General features: G+C 39.8%; 1 protein-coding gene across 1 annotated transcript in view; it reads right to left on the reverse strand.

Annotated features, from left to right (window-relative positions):
- The window catches only part of LOC122810120 (transcription initiation factor TFIID subunit 4-like), a 1,443,428-nt gene that overhangs the window by 767,731 nt on the left and 661,609 nt on the right, over nt 1-14,088 (reverse strand). The window contains exon 6 of the mRNA XM_044081596.1: nt 3,682-4,791. Coding sequence (XP_043937531.1) covers nt 3,682-4,791 — 1,110 coding nt within the window. The remainder of the gene's footprint in view (nt 1-3,681; nt 4,792-14,088) is intronic.

Consider the following 14,088-nt stretch of genomic DNA (forward strand, 5'->3'; position numbering starts at 1 on the left):
GAGTGGTATTTCAACAAAAGTGCAACCTCCTGGTGACTGAGAAGGAAAGCATTTTAAAAGAAGGAACCTCCTTCCCTCTTTTTAGTCACAATATATCAATCCATGGCATATAAACTCTAACTACAGAAAAACGTCAGATAGCAGACTCTGCAGTAGCATAGCTATTAAAAGGGTAGCTGTCCCAAGTGCAAAATACTAGGATGGCATGATTAATAGATACCAATCTTCAGTGCAGTGCAGTGCATTGCTGGAATTCAAATGTTGGTATTGCATTTATGGTCAGAATTGAACCTCTTAGCATCTTAGCAGTGAGTAGATTGTTATAGTTTAAAAGAAAAATAAGAACTTAAGTACTTAGCTGGTGGAGGGGAGCAGATAAGGGGGAGGCACCAGGTACCTGAATTTCTAGCTACACAGTTGAGAATGTGAACTACAGGACATAACACCACCAGATTTTACATTTTCGTTTGTATACTTGCTCTACGTGGATGGCAACCCTGTTACAAAATCTGAGACAGACATTCAGTATCTAAATAAATGCACCCTTGAAAAAACAAAATAACATCCATTAACATATAGTCAACACAAATTGTCACCATGCCACATTTCTCAGATCCCATGAAAACACTTAAAATGATTTTTCTATGTAAGCATCTTTAGAGGCCAGTGCTACTTGAATACACTGAGAAAGAACTCTACAGAACTGAAATGACCACCTCAAAAACCTGATTTCTCAACAGAACTATACAATGGTCTCTTCCCCAGATCAGAGAGTAAATCAGATAATAATGGGAAAAGGTTACATTAGCTAAAGTAGACTCAGACAGTCTTGCAGTTCATTTATATCTATTTCTGGACAACTCATAAAGAGAGGCATCTAAATTTCAAACATCTACTGCCTATTTTATATATACACACACACACTTGTATGTATAGGTGTCATATATATATATATCAGTTAGAAAAGTCAGATAAGCGCTTTCGCAATGATGCTTCTTCAGATCTATGACAACTTCAAGTGCTTTGATAATATATATCAGGTGCAATCAACATTTGACAGATTAAATAATTAGTACAAAGTTCACAGAATTTTAAAGAAACATATGCCATTGCAATAAAAAATATATATGCTCTAGTTGTATGAGTATATCTACACACAACCAAAGTGCAGGTGTGTAAAGACATATAAAATGGGCATAAACAAACACATAAATAAAAACATAAATAAAATACTATTAACTATTCTTACATAAAAACATTAAATATGTATCAAATAAACAACAATAAAATTTAGAAATTATTTAATGTTCCTTCTCTGCCTAAGTTTAGGTTTAATTGAGGCCCTCTCATTTAAGCCACAACATTTATCTGCTTTTAATAATATTATCCATTCTGTTTCTTTTCCTTCTGTATATATTTTTATATCTCCACCTCTAGGATTAGGATGTATCACTTCCAGTACTTTAAACAAAAACACATGCTGTGCATTGGTCATCATAAGGTGTTTAGCTAGGGCATTATGTATCGTGCCCTTTTTCATATGATAAATGTGCTCCCTCATTCGGTCTCTAAGTGGACGTTTGGTCTTGCCAACATAAAATGAGGAGCATGACTGACAGATGGCTAAATAAATTACATGTGGTGTCATACAATCTGCTTCGGCAGATATATGATAGTGTTTCTGTAAGTCTGGATGGAAAAAATCAGGTGAACTATCTATATAGCAACAAAAGTTACAATGCCCACATGGTTTTGTACAGCCATCTCTCCTATTTATATGACCATGTGTGGGATAACAAAGCTTCCTTTTTAAGTTATTTTTATTCCTATATAGGAATTTTGGTTGATCTCCAACTATTAGTTTAAGGTCATCGTCCACATGTAAGATTTCCCAATGTTTGCTAATTATTTCTCTGAGTTCTAAATGATCTGAGGAGAAATATGTGGAAAATTTAACATATTGCGGGCATTCAGTATTCTTATCCAAAGTTGACTCTAATTCTTGTGGTCCAAAATACGGTAATCCCTTGGTGGACCTTAGTTCAAATATATCATTCAGGTGTCTATTAATTTCTATATTGCTATAACCCCTTGTTGAAAGCCTATCTTTTAAATCATTCAATTCAGTTTCAAAGCCATTGTCTAAAGGATTCAACCTGGAGGCTCTGATGGCTTGGCCTCTCATAATATTCCTGAAAACATAGGGTGGGTGCATGCTTGATCTAAGTAGCAAATTGTTACTATAGCAACCCTTCCGATATACACCTGTATTAATAAGATTGTTGTCAAGTCTTTCAATATACATATCTAGGAACTTTATTCTATATTGTGAACATTTCATGGTGAATTTAAGACACGTTGTAAGATTATTCATAATAGTATACATCATATGGAGTTGTTCTAGTGTACCTTTCCACAAAATAAATAAATATTTATACAGGTATTCATACCATGGGTGGTTGCAAAATACAAACGATTCCTCCCATTGGGCCATCACAAGGTTTGCATATGTATTGGCACAGGGGGTGCCCATGGCTATCCCCTGTGCCTGCCTATATATGCCCCCTACGCCTTGGAATATATTATTCTCCAATACTAGGGTAAGGAGTTCAATGACCAATTCCACCTTTCTAGTTGGTAAAGCCCTAGCTGTTAAAAGCGTTTTGATGGCACATGAGCCATAATCATTGTTGATCACCGTGAATAAATTATTCACGTCTAAGGTGACCATCAAATAAGTCTCTGGTGGGTCCCTTAACCCAACTTCTCCAATCAAAGTCAAAAAATGTCCTGTATCCTTAAGTATGTGTTGTATGGAGGCAACATATGGTTTAAGGAATACCTCGAGCCAAATGGATATATTCTCCGTGGCCCACCCCCTACCCGAGACTATCGGTCGCAGGGGTGGGTCACTCAGACTTTTATGCACTTTAGGCAGTGCTTTGAAAACCGGAATTACCGGTTTTTCAACTGATAAAAAATCCAACTCCTGTGGTGTGATTAACATTGTTAGACTCAATTGTGTTAACTTGCTATGTACCTTGTCAATAACTCTCCTTACCTCAATGGGATGGATAGGTATATAAGTATTCACATCAGATAACAGCACATTAATCTTATTAGTATACCAATCTGAATCTAAGACAACAATAGATCCACCCTTATCCGCCATCTTTACCGTTATGTCTGTATAACCACCTAAATTAAATAATGCTTGTCTTTGTCCTTCACTTAAGTTATAGTATCTCATTCTATCATTTTTATGAAAATACTCATTAAAATCTTGATCACATTGATTGATAAAAAGCTGTAGGGCCGGAGTTAAAGCCGGTACGAAACTGCTTGGTTTCCGCAAACCTATTTGCGTGTTCGTATCATCCCCAAACATTTTCCCCAACATTAAGCCCCTACAAAAATACATGATGTCCAGCAGTACCTCCTGATATGTACACATCCTGCTTGGAACAAAAGATAGACCTTTATTTAACACAGTTAATTCATCATGTGTTAAAGTACGTGAAGACAAATTAAAAACAATATCATTAGACTCACTATAAGTCAATCTATTGTCCTTCTTTTCTTCATCAATTCCCTGTCGTCGCTGGAAGAACGCTTCCATGGGCCTCTCTTCTTCATCTGTACAGGTAGTAGGTCCAAAAAATGACCCTGCATAGGTCGCACCTTAGATCTGGCTCCTTCTCGAGAGCCTCTATCCAGTTCATCATGTCCATTGCCTGCCCTCATCTCTTCACCAACAGGTGGTCCGGAAGTGGATGTTTCACCCAAAACCTCAACAGAACACCCAGTATCAACATCAGGGGTGATGTCAAAATCGGTATTGACAAAAGCAACACGGCTCGAAATTTCCGTAGATCTATTAGATACAGTCGAAACGGAGGCCACAGTGCTGACTTCTACTAAATCAGCATTCGGCGCCATGTTGTTAACCGCCGTAACTGGGCGTTCTAACTGCCCTCCCTTCGTCTTGTGACGTGTCTCTTTTCTATTGGTACCTCTAGCCGCATCCACCATAGGTGTACTCTTGGGCCTATTCCAAAGAAAAATATTTCCCTTGGAAAAGTCTTCATAGTCCCTTTTGAGTTTACTTAATTTTTGTGCTCTTAACTTGCTATCATTATCAGTAAATTCTTGGAATATCGCACTGAGTTTCTTTTTACACCACGTTTCATTGAAGTCATTAACCAGCCTACTCTGTAGCGGCACAATATCTTCCTTCAAAGTCCCAATTTCTTTGGCAAAAAAGTTGTTCAACAGTTCCATATACATGAAACTTGTATTGATATTAATAGTCTGCCACCTGGCCAATAATTCCGGATATCTGTCCCCTTGGGACGGCATGCAAAGCACGCGCATCCCTCGGGGTACAATCCCATATTCCAGGCAGGCTTCAAGGTGGAAAGTCTGCCACTGCAAACGTTGCAAACGGGTAACCTTATAACTAAAATCTCTAAGTTGGTCATCAAATGTTTTTTCCATAGCCATGGGAGTCGAAATACCAGTCGGTTCCACTTGCTTAACGCCAAAGCCCAACTTTAACAAAGGATTGGGCATGGAAGTAAGTCTATTTAAACACCAACCTCCTGTTGTAACATCAGCGGTACCCTGTTCAACCGCTATATCCGATATTGTTCTCTCCACAGCATGCATCGTAACAATAGACCCCAAAAATCCAATGGAAATAACAGAAACAAAAAGGTCGTCACTTAGCCAAATTCCAGTGAATCGTAACAAAAGTCCAAAGGTGAAAGAATAAAACGTCACTGGAAACTGCTGTGTGGACGATGACCTTAAACTAATAGTTGGAGATCAACCAAAATTCCTATATAGGAATAAAAATAACTTAAAAAGGAAGCTTTGTTATCCCACACATGGTCATATAAATAGGAGAGATGGCTGTACAAAACCATGTGAGCATTGTAACTTTTGTTGCTATATAGATAGTGCACCTGATTTTTTCCATCTAGACTTACAGAAACACTATCATATATCTGCCGAAGCAGATTGTATGACACCACATGTAATTTATTTAGCCATCTGTCAGTCATGCTCCTCATTTTATGTTGGCAAGACCAACCGTCCACTTAGAGACCGAATGAGGGAGCACATTTATCATATGAAAAAGGGCACGATACATAATGCCCTAGCTAAGCACCTTATGATGACCAATGCACAGCATGTGTTTTTGTTTAAAGTACTGGAAGTAATACATCCTAATCCTAGAGGTGGAGATATAAAAATATATACAGAAGGAAAAGAAACAGAATGGATAATATTATTAAAAGCAGTTAAAGGTTGTGGCTTAAATGAGAGGGCCTCAATTAAACCTAAACTTCGGCAGAGAAGGAACATTAAATAATTTCTAAATTTTATTGTTGTTTATTTGATACATATTTAATGTTTTTATCTAAGAATAGTTAATAGTATTTTTATTTATGTTTTTATTTATGTGTTTGTTTATGCCCATTTTATATGTCTTTACACACCTGCACTTTGGTTGTGTGTAGATATACTCATACAACTAGAGCATATATATTTTTTATTGCAATGGCATATGTTTCTTTAAAATTCTGTGAACTTTGTACTAATTATTTAATCTGTCAAATGTTGATTGCACCTGATATATATTATCAAAGCACTTGAAGAAGTTGTCATAGATCTGAAGCATCATCATTGCGAAAGCGCTTATCTGACTTTTCCAACTGATTGTGGATTAAACATCGTTTTTAACCTGCACTGTTGGCATTTATTTTGCTGGATTCATTACAACGAGGAACAGTGCCTGCTCACGCTTGGGTTTTTCTCTTTATATTATTTGATTATAATTATTTAATTATTAAGCAACAACTTTCGGGTTAAACGTTGATGCTGTTAGCAACCTATTTACTTAAAGTCTAATAAGACTGCAGTATTTCACTACTACTTGCCTCCTCTTCTCCCTGCAAATGTGCTCTCCATTCTACATCAATATCTTGCTATTCCAGGGTGCTGTAACACATGCCTTTTGTTTTTTGTTGTTCTTTTTCTAAGAAACTGCTTTACGTTTCACACTACCATGGCTTTATTTATACTCCATTTAAACAACTTACTTCACACAATGAAAAGTTAAGTCTCACATTAACACTTTCTAAAAGGATGGGTAGGAGCCCTAGAAAATTAATGTCAGAAGTGCATGAGCAAGTGGGAAGTCTCAAGCAATTGAGTATTTAAGTTAGTCTTCACCAGGGTCAGCACTATATGGTGACATAATCTTGCCTTCCCCTGCTATATAAGGGCTGTTTGTTAGCAAGTTGATTATCCCCTTCACGGCAAACTCTGATGTCCAGGTCAACGTGGCTTTGTTAGTAGACTATATACAAAATATAAACAAAGCCATAGGCTAATAATCTGGTGCAGTGCTACTGCCATTGAATGTGTGCAAATGGTGCCATGTCCAACAAACTTTTTTTTTGTTTCTGTTCACACAAATAATGACAAAATCAAGTGTTTACTGAAATTCACTTTTAATAAGAGGGAATCAAATTAGAAGTGTTCTCTTTTGTAGTTCAGTTTATTTTAGCTGTTCACATAGTGGTAGGTGATTAAGCATTAAAACTTTTTTGCCCATTTATTTGCTTTATTTGATCAGACACACAAACGTACATATACCTTCTATATCAGCCATAACCAGCTCCATTAGCAGGAAGATAAAAAGTCCTGGCTACATCCTAGGAAATCGCAGTTTGATCAGCACTTCATGCACCTGTTGGAGCTGGTGTGGTAGAAAGAAGGAATGATAAGGCCTTGCCTGCTTGACATTCTTCAGGGTTAAAGACTGAATGACTTGTTCATAGAGGCATGACATTCTTTTAGTGCTAGCAGAGACTGTGGCTGCAGCAAAGTCAGGCTCACACACAGGCTTGGGAGGTGCTTCTTCCTTAAGGGGTAAAGGACATTCCCAGACCGCACCAAATTGCAGGCATTGCCTATAAATAGGACATCAGACAACAATAGGTAAAGCCTCCAACAATTTAACAAAGTTAACACTTCTGTGAAGTGCCATAGCAACTCTCTGGTTCTCTCAACTCTCACAGAAATTACTACATTGCCTAGCAGCCTACCGGTGAACTTCAGTGGGGGGTGGGGTTATAATCTGGCTAATGCAGTTCAAGAATAAAATATCCAAGATGTGGGTAACTTCAGGAAACTGGACTGCTACAGGTGCACCACACTAGCCTACTACCAAGATGGGACTTCAAATGCATATACACGTGTATGTATGTATAGCATGTGTGTATGTATGTATATAGCGAGCACGCATGTCCTATACACACACACACACACATATATATATATATATATATATATATATATATATATATATATATATATATATATATATATATAAGCCTGAGTTTGCATGTGTGTCTTATACATACATATATATATATATATATATATATATATATATATATATTGGTCTACTACTATTCACTGAAAGCACATTTCACTGAAAATCAAATTAGTGTGCACTTTTCACTGAAAGCTCAGTTCACTGAAAGCACAATTCACTGAAACACATTTCACTGAAAGTTATATATGGCCTTTTCCCCACTGTAGTGCGACCCTGGAGTTAGTATATATAGTAAGGGGGGGGCGTAGCCTCCCCACATATTTTAAATATTTTGAATTATATACATGGATACTTGCAATTCCAATATATTACTGTTCTCTGAACATAATATATACTTAAAATATGAGGGGGGCTACACCCCCCTTACTATATATATATATACATACTAACTCCAGGGTCGCACTACAGTGGGAAAAGGCCATATATAACTTTCAGTGAAATGTGTTTCAGTGAAATGTGTTTTCAGTGAATTGTGCACAGTCAAATGTGTTTCAGTGAAATGTGCGTTCAGTGAATAGTAGTAGATATATATATATATATATATATATATATATATATATGTGCCTGCATTTGCACTCGTTTCCCACCTTTCCAGTAACTAGTCTAGTCCAGATACAGGTTTGTTGTATACAGGACTGTTTGTAAGCTTCTGAGCCCGCCAAGCCTTTCTGTGTTTGAGGGAAGCCTTCTAGCTTGTCAGTGAGAGTGGTAAGCACTAGGGTAGCCTATCTACCACAAGAAGAGTGGTTTCTGTTCTTATTTGAACTGTTTTTTGAATTCTTATATTGTTGCACTTTGATTGTTTTTAAGTGTTTTTTCATCTGTTTAATTGTAAAGGGCTACACACTCAAATGCGAAATCCTTTTTCTGCTTTAAAAGTGTTTTTTTTACTTGTATCTGCTCTAACTTTTGGGGGGAAAAAAAGAACAAAAACAAAAAAAAATCTTATTTCTGTACTCGTTTCACGCCTTTCTAGAGCTAGTAGAGTCCGGTTTTCAGACTTTGTTGAATTATGGGCTGTTTGTAAATTTCTGTGTTGTCCAGACCTTTCTGAGATAGAGGGAAGCTTCTCTGTTAATCAGTGAGAGTGGTGAACTTTGAAACAGCCTGTCGCCTGGAGGAGTGGTTTCAGCTCAGAATTTGTAGTTTATTGGCCATTTAGGGCTATTTCTATTCCTTTCATGTTTCTGTTTAAAAACCCGTGTTTGTGCGTGTTTTGTGCTTGTATTACCTCAGCAAGAGCCTGCCTGGGTGTCCTGCAGAGACCTACAGCGGTAGAAAGAGAAAAGGGATACTTTGAGTCGATTATGTGCCTCTGTTTTGCTTTTTACTGTTTATTTTTGCTAGCCGCATTATTCCAACCGTTTTTTATTAACTGTGCTACTTATTTGAACTGTTTTTTAATTCTTATATTGTTGCACTTTAATTGATCGTTTTTAAGTTTTTTCATCTGTTTAATTGTAAAGGGCTACACACTCAAGTGCGATAGCCTTTTCCTGCTTTAAAAGTGTTTTTTTTTGTTTTGTTTTTTTTTTACTTGTATCTACTCTAACTTTTCAAAAAAACCAAATAAATCCTAGCTCTGTACTCGTTTCCCACCTTTCTAGAGCTAGTAGAGTCCGGTTTTCAAATTTTGCTGAATTCTGGGCTCTTTACAAGTTTCTGTGTTGCCCAGACCTTTCTGAGATAGAGGGAAGCTTCTCTGTTCATCAGTGAGAGTGGTGAGCTTTGAAACAGCCTATGTGTCGCCTGGAGGAGTGGTTTCAGCTCAGAATCTGTAGTTTTATTGGCCGTTTTGGGCTATTTCAATTCCTTTCATCTTTCTGTTTAAAAACCTATGCTTGCGCGGTTTAGTGCACAGTGCAGCAGCATTTAACTGTGGTTAAACTATTACCGGTGCCAAAAAGTCTGCTCTTCAGATTTTCCCTTAGAACTAGCCAGTCTTCTTGTTTTAGCGCTCAAAACTGTTTCTGTTCTCTTGAACTAGCTGGTCTTCTAGTTTTAGCACTCAAAACTGTTCCTGTTCCCTTAAAACTAGCCAATCTTCTAGTTTTAGCACTGATAACTGTTCCTGGTGCTCCACACTTGTCCAACTCTCGCTGCAAGCACTAAATAATCTACAAATTACTGGAGCACTCAACTTTTCTCACTAATCAAGAGGAAATCAGCTCCCAGTACTTAAATTAATAAGCACTAACCAGGCATGTCCAAGGGTCAGCTCCTGGTGCTTTCTCCTGTCCACATAATGAATCTGGGCATCTTGGGGCAATGTAGCAATTGTCTCATGTACACTGACAACCCTCTCCTCCTACCATCCAACTCTACAACCTGTGAGAGATGCACTTATATAGCCAAACTGGAAGCCAAGCTCTCTTAATCCAAGATTGGAACAGACAGTCAACAGGAGAAGGTTAACACCACACTGCACTTAACACATAGTCCATCAAAACCTGCATCTCCCAAACCCATGCATAGTAATACAAAACACACACCAACATTCACAGAGGTTCTCAAAATTCTGCCCAAAAACAGAGACCTCCAAAGCTGAAATGCAAGCAACCACCCCCCAACACTACCTGAATGACACAGCCCACAAAATTAGTGTGCCACTCAACCCTTAAGGCAAAACAACGTACCCAGCACACTAGTCATTGGTGACTCTATAGTCAGGCACACCGTCACCCCCCCTCACCAGACTTAACAAGGAGAAAGTCAGTGTCAGCTGTCTATTGGGTGCCAGGATCCGCCACACAATGCATGCACTCAGGTTACTCCACAATAAGTACAAGTATGACGCCATCACTGTCCATGTTGGAGTGAATGACCTGAGGCGTACCTCCCTGGACTACGTGAAGAGAGACATGGAGGAGCTGACCATGTGGCTCAGGCAGGTATGACACTAGCCCTAAGTAGCATCCTGCCATCGCCCAGAATGATATCACAGTACAAGGACAAAAGGATTGACTTCAACAATTGTCTAAGATTCTGGTGTCATTCCAAGAGGATCCAGTATCTGTTTTCCTGGGACGACATGAACGACAGGCCACGATGCTTTGCCAGAGATGGCCTGCACCTGTCACCGCTGGGATTCCAGATACTGGCTAAGGCTCTTGCTGCCCCTATAGTGCCTTTTTTAGGCAAGGCTCAAATGTCAAACACACCACCATAGTAGACATAAACAAGCAAAATCTAAGTGTAATGCTAGTCAATGCTAGAAGTCTAAACCTCAAAATGCACACACTTGAGGCTCTCCTTAAGATGGAGAACATCGACATCTGTGCAGTGACAAAGACCTGGTTTAAGGCTCCAGAGAGCACCCCTGCATTACCAGGCTACAATTCTTACCACACCTTTTGGCCACCCAACCTGGACCGAAATACTAAAGGAGGAGGCGTGTCCATATTCATAAAGGATATCCACACCTCCAGGCCAGTTGCTCAACATAATGCCTCCAAAATTATCCAAGTACAATTAACACTGGGCAAGACAGTAATTCAAGTTGTAGCATGTTACAGATCCCCCTCCATGCCCCAGGACACCCACTCCATGTTTCTCGATATACTGGATAATACTAAGATACAGCCCAATACCATAGTTTTGGGAGATTTCAACTACCCCTCCATCAACTGGGAAAACTACTCATGTACTAACTCATTTACCCGTTCTCTGGAATTCATCAATTCCAACTCCCTGGACCAGCTTGTCAATACCCCTACCAGGGGTAGCAACATCCTGGACCTGGTCATTACCAATATGGGTAGTCGATGCTCCACGCCAGAGGTCATCTCCTTGCTGGTCAGGTCCGACCACAAGCTAATCACTCTAGACATCCATATCCAGCCCCCCCCCTCCCCATTAAGGAAACCACTGTAAAAAAACTTCTCAAAAGCCAACTTCATGCTTAAGTCAGAAGTGGCAAACTTCATTACACCCACACAGATGGAAAATAGTGGCACGACTGCTGAATCATATACAAATGCACTGTATAAGCACATACACGAGTACATGGACCGTGCCATCCCCAACAGAACCAAGACACTATCCTCCAGAAAAAGGAAGCCAATCTGGTGGTCACCTGCCATAAACAAGCTCTACAACAGAAGGAAGAAACTGTTGCAGAAAAGAATAAAATCCAATGACTGCAGAAGTCCCTGATCAGCCTCAGCAAGAGGCTGAGATCCCTCATAAAATCCTCTGAAGCTACTGAAGCTAGTTACGAAAATAAAATAGCCTTGGATTCTAAAGACAACCACAAAAACCTTCTACAACTATGTCAAGAATCTCAATGGCACCACTCAGATCTGCTCTGACCTACAGCACAATGGCACTATATGTACCGAACCAACTGATATTGCCAACATCCTGGCAGACAGATTCACTGCTAACTTCACCCCCTCAAAGGGCTCATCCCATACCAGATGACTGCAGACCCCCTGAAATCATGACTGCACAGGTGAAGACTGCACTCTCCAAAGTGAAGAGCACAGAATCTATGGGACCGGACAACATCCCAGGCTGCATTCTGCCAGAACTACAGAACGAACTAGCACCTAAGTACCATGTTCAACCATAGCCTCACGTCAGCCTTTGTGCCTAAGGAGTGGCACACAGTGACAGTTATCCCACTCCACAAAGGGGGTGCCACCACAAACCCTGGGAACTACCGCCCCATTAGCCTGACGAGGCTGGTCTGCAAGGCCATGGAATGCATCTTAGAGCTTATAAACCAAGACATAGGTAACCTCCAAACTCTGTACCCAATCAGTTTGGGTTTGTAAAGGGTAGATCATGCCTCCTAAACCTGACTGACTTCTTTGAAGCAGTCACTAGAGCCATAGACGAGGGTAAGGTAGTGCACACTGCCTATCTTGAGCTCGCCAAGGCTTTTAACATCATCCCCCACTCTGGTATTATAGATAAACTCACTGAACTAGGCATAAATCCCTATGTCACAAGATGGGTAGCCAACTGGCTCAGTGACAGAACCCACACAGTGTAAGTAGCAGACTCTAAATCCAACTTCAGACCATTGACAAGTGGAGTACCACAGGGTTTGGTCCTGGGTCCTCTGCTGTTCGGTATCTACTTTTCTGAAGTCCAGGCAAATACAGCTGGTCTCTGCCTAATGAAATTCGCAGATGACTATAAACTAGGAGCCATAATCAATTCAGCTAAGGATGTGGACATTCTACAAAGAGGCCTCACTGAGACTGATGCTTGGTGTCAAAGTCATGGCCTAAAACTCAATGCCAAGAAGTGCACTGTCATCCCCTTTGGGAAAAATACCATACCCATGAACTACCACATAGGTGGTGGCCTACTTAACACCGAAAATGTGATGAGACCTTGGGATACAGATGGATAGTAGTCTCTCATTTGATAATCATGTCACCACAGTAGTCAGGAAATCCTTCTACGTGGCAAACCTCATCACAAAGGGGTTCTCCTCCAGAAAAAGAGAGGTCATCGTTCCTCTCTACTCATCCCTTATTAGACCCATCATAGAGTACAACTCCCTGTTTGGCATGTACCTCAAAAGACATCTGCAACAGCTGGAAAGGCCACAGAAATATCTCACTAAGAAGATTACTGACCCCAAACAGATGCCATATGCCGACCGTCTCAAAAAAAACTCCAGCTTTACCCCATCGCATATCTCCTACGCCGAGGCAACCTCTGCCTAACATACAAAGCCATGTCTAACCCAGATTTGATGAACATGCTGCACTTAAAGAAATCCCAATCACTCCGAGCCACACATTCCAGGGAACTAAACCCTGTCACCACAATAAACAGAACATGCTGGAGGGATAGATTCCTGTCCCAGACTTCACCTGCTCTGGAATAGGCTGCCCATTCATGTCAAGCAAAGCTCCTCAGTAGCCCTCTAAGAGAAATCTTGACAACTGGATGGGTAAATAGGAAATTCACCCTAGGAATCACTGCTGTGACTCTGCTTGACAGGGGCACAGGAAAATAATTTTCTTGGGTGACGAACTTGTTTGGCAAGGCTTGTATAGGCCTCTAGGGCCAATAGCCTAGTACTTACCTATGAACCTATATATATCCTTTGGTTGACTGGGTTGGTCCCACTAGGCTAGTGCCTCTTTTCAGGACAGAATTGAGGTGGTATTCATATTACTATGGGAAATCTGGCCAGGACATCAGAGAACATACCCTACTCTTGTCGATAGATACCATGGGATCTTTTACAGCTACATTAACACATGTGCATGTGTGGGGTTTATATGACTTAGTCAAATTTTCAGAAACTCAAAATTCATACGGTCGAGAGTATATGATGGAGTTTCCAAAAATTCAAGATAGCAAAATACAAATCTATGTTTTTTGTGCCCCCAAACCCCCTGCAAATTATATACACCAACTCAGAGCTCGCACTACAGTAGGGAAAAGGGTAACTTCCCCAATCCCCACTGTACAGCAACCTACATAGAACTGCTTCAAAGGGGAATTTACCCTTTATCCTACTGTAGTGCTACCTCTTATTTTATACTTTTCGGAAACTCAATTACATAGTCTCAACCATATGAATTTTGAGTTTCTGAAAACTCAAAGTCATATAAACCTGTGCAAATATAAGGATTTGTCAGCTACAAAAAAATGAGGGGGAAAAAATCACCAATCCCAAACAGAAGACTTTATGACCTAATGTACAC

The sequence above is a fragment of the Protopterus annectens genome, chromosome 8.part1, assembly GCF_019279795.1.
Source record: "Protopterus annectens isolate FY-2018-M chromosome 8.part1, PAN1.0, whole genome shotgun sequence".
NCBI classification, from domain to species: domain Eukaryota; kingdom Metazoa; phylum Chordata; order Ceratodontiformes; family Protopteridae; genus Protopterus; species Protopterus annectens.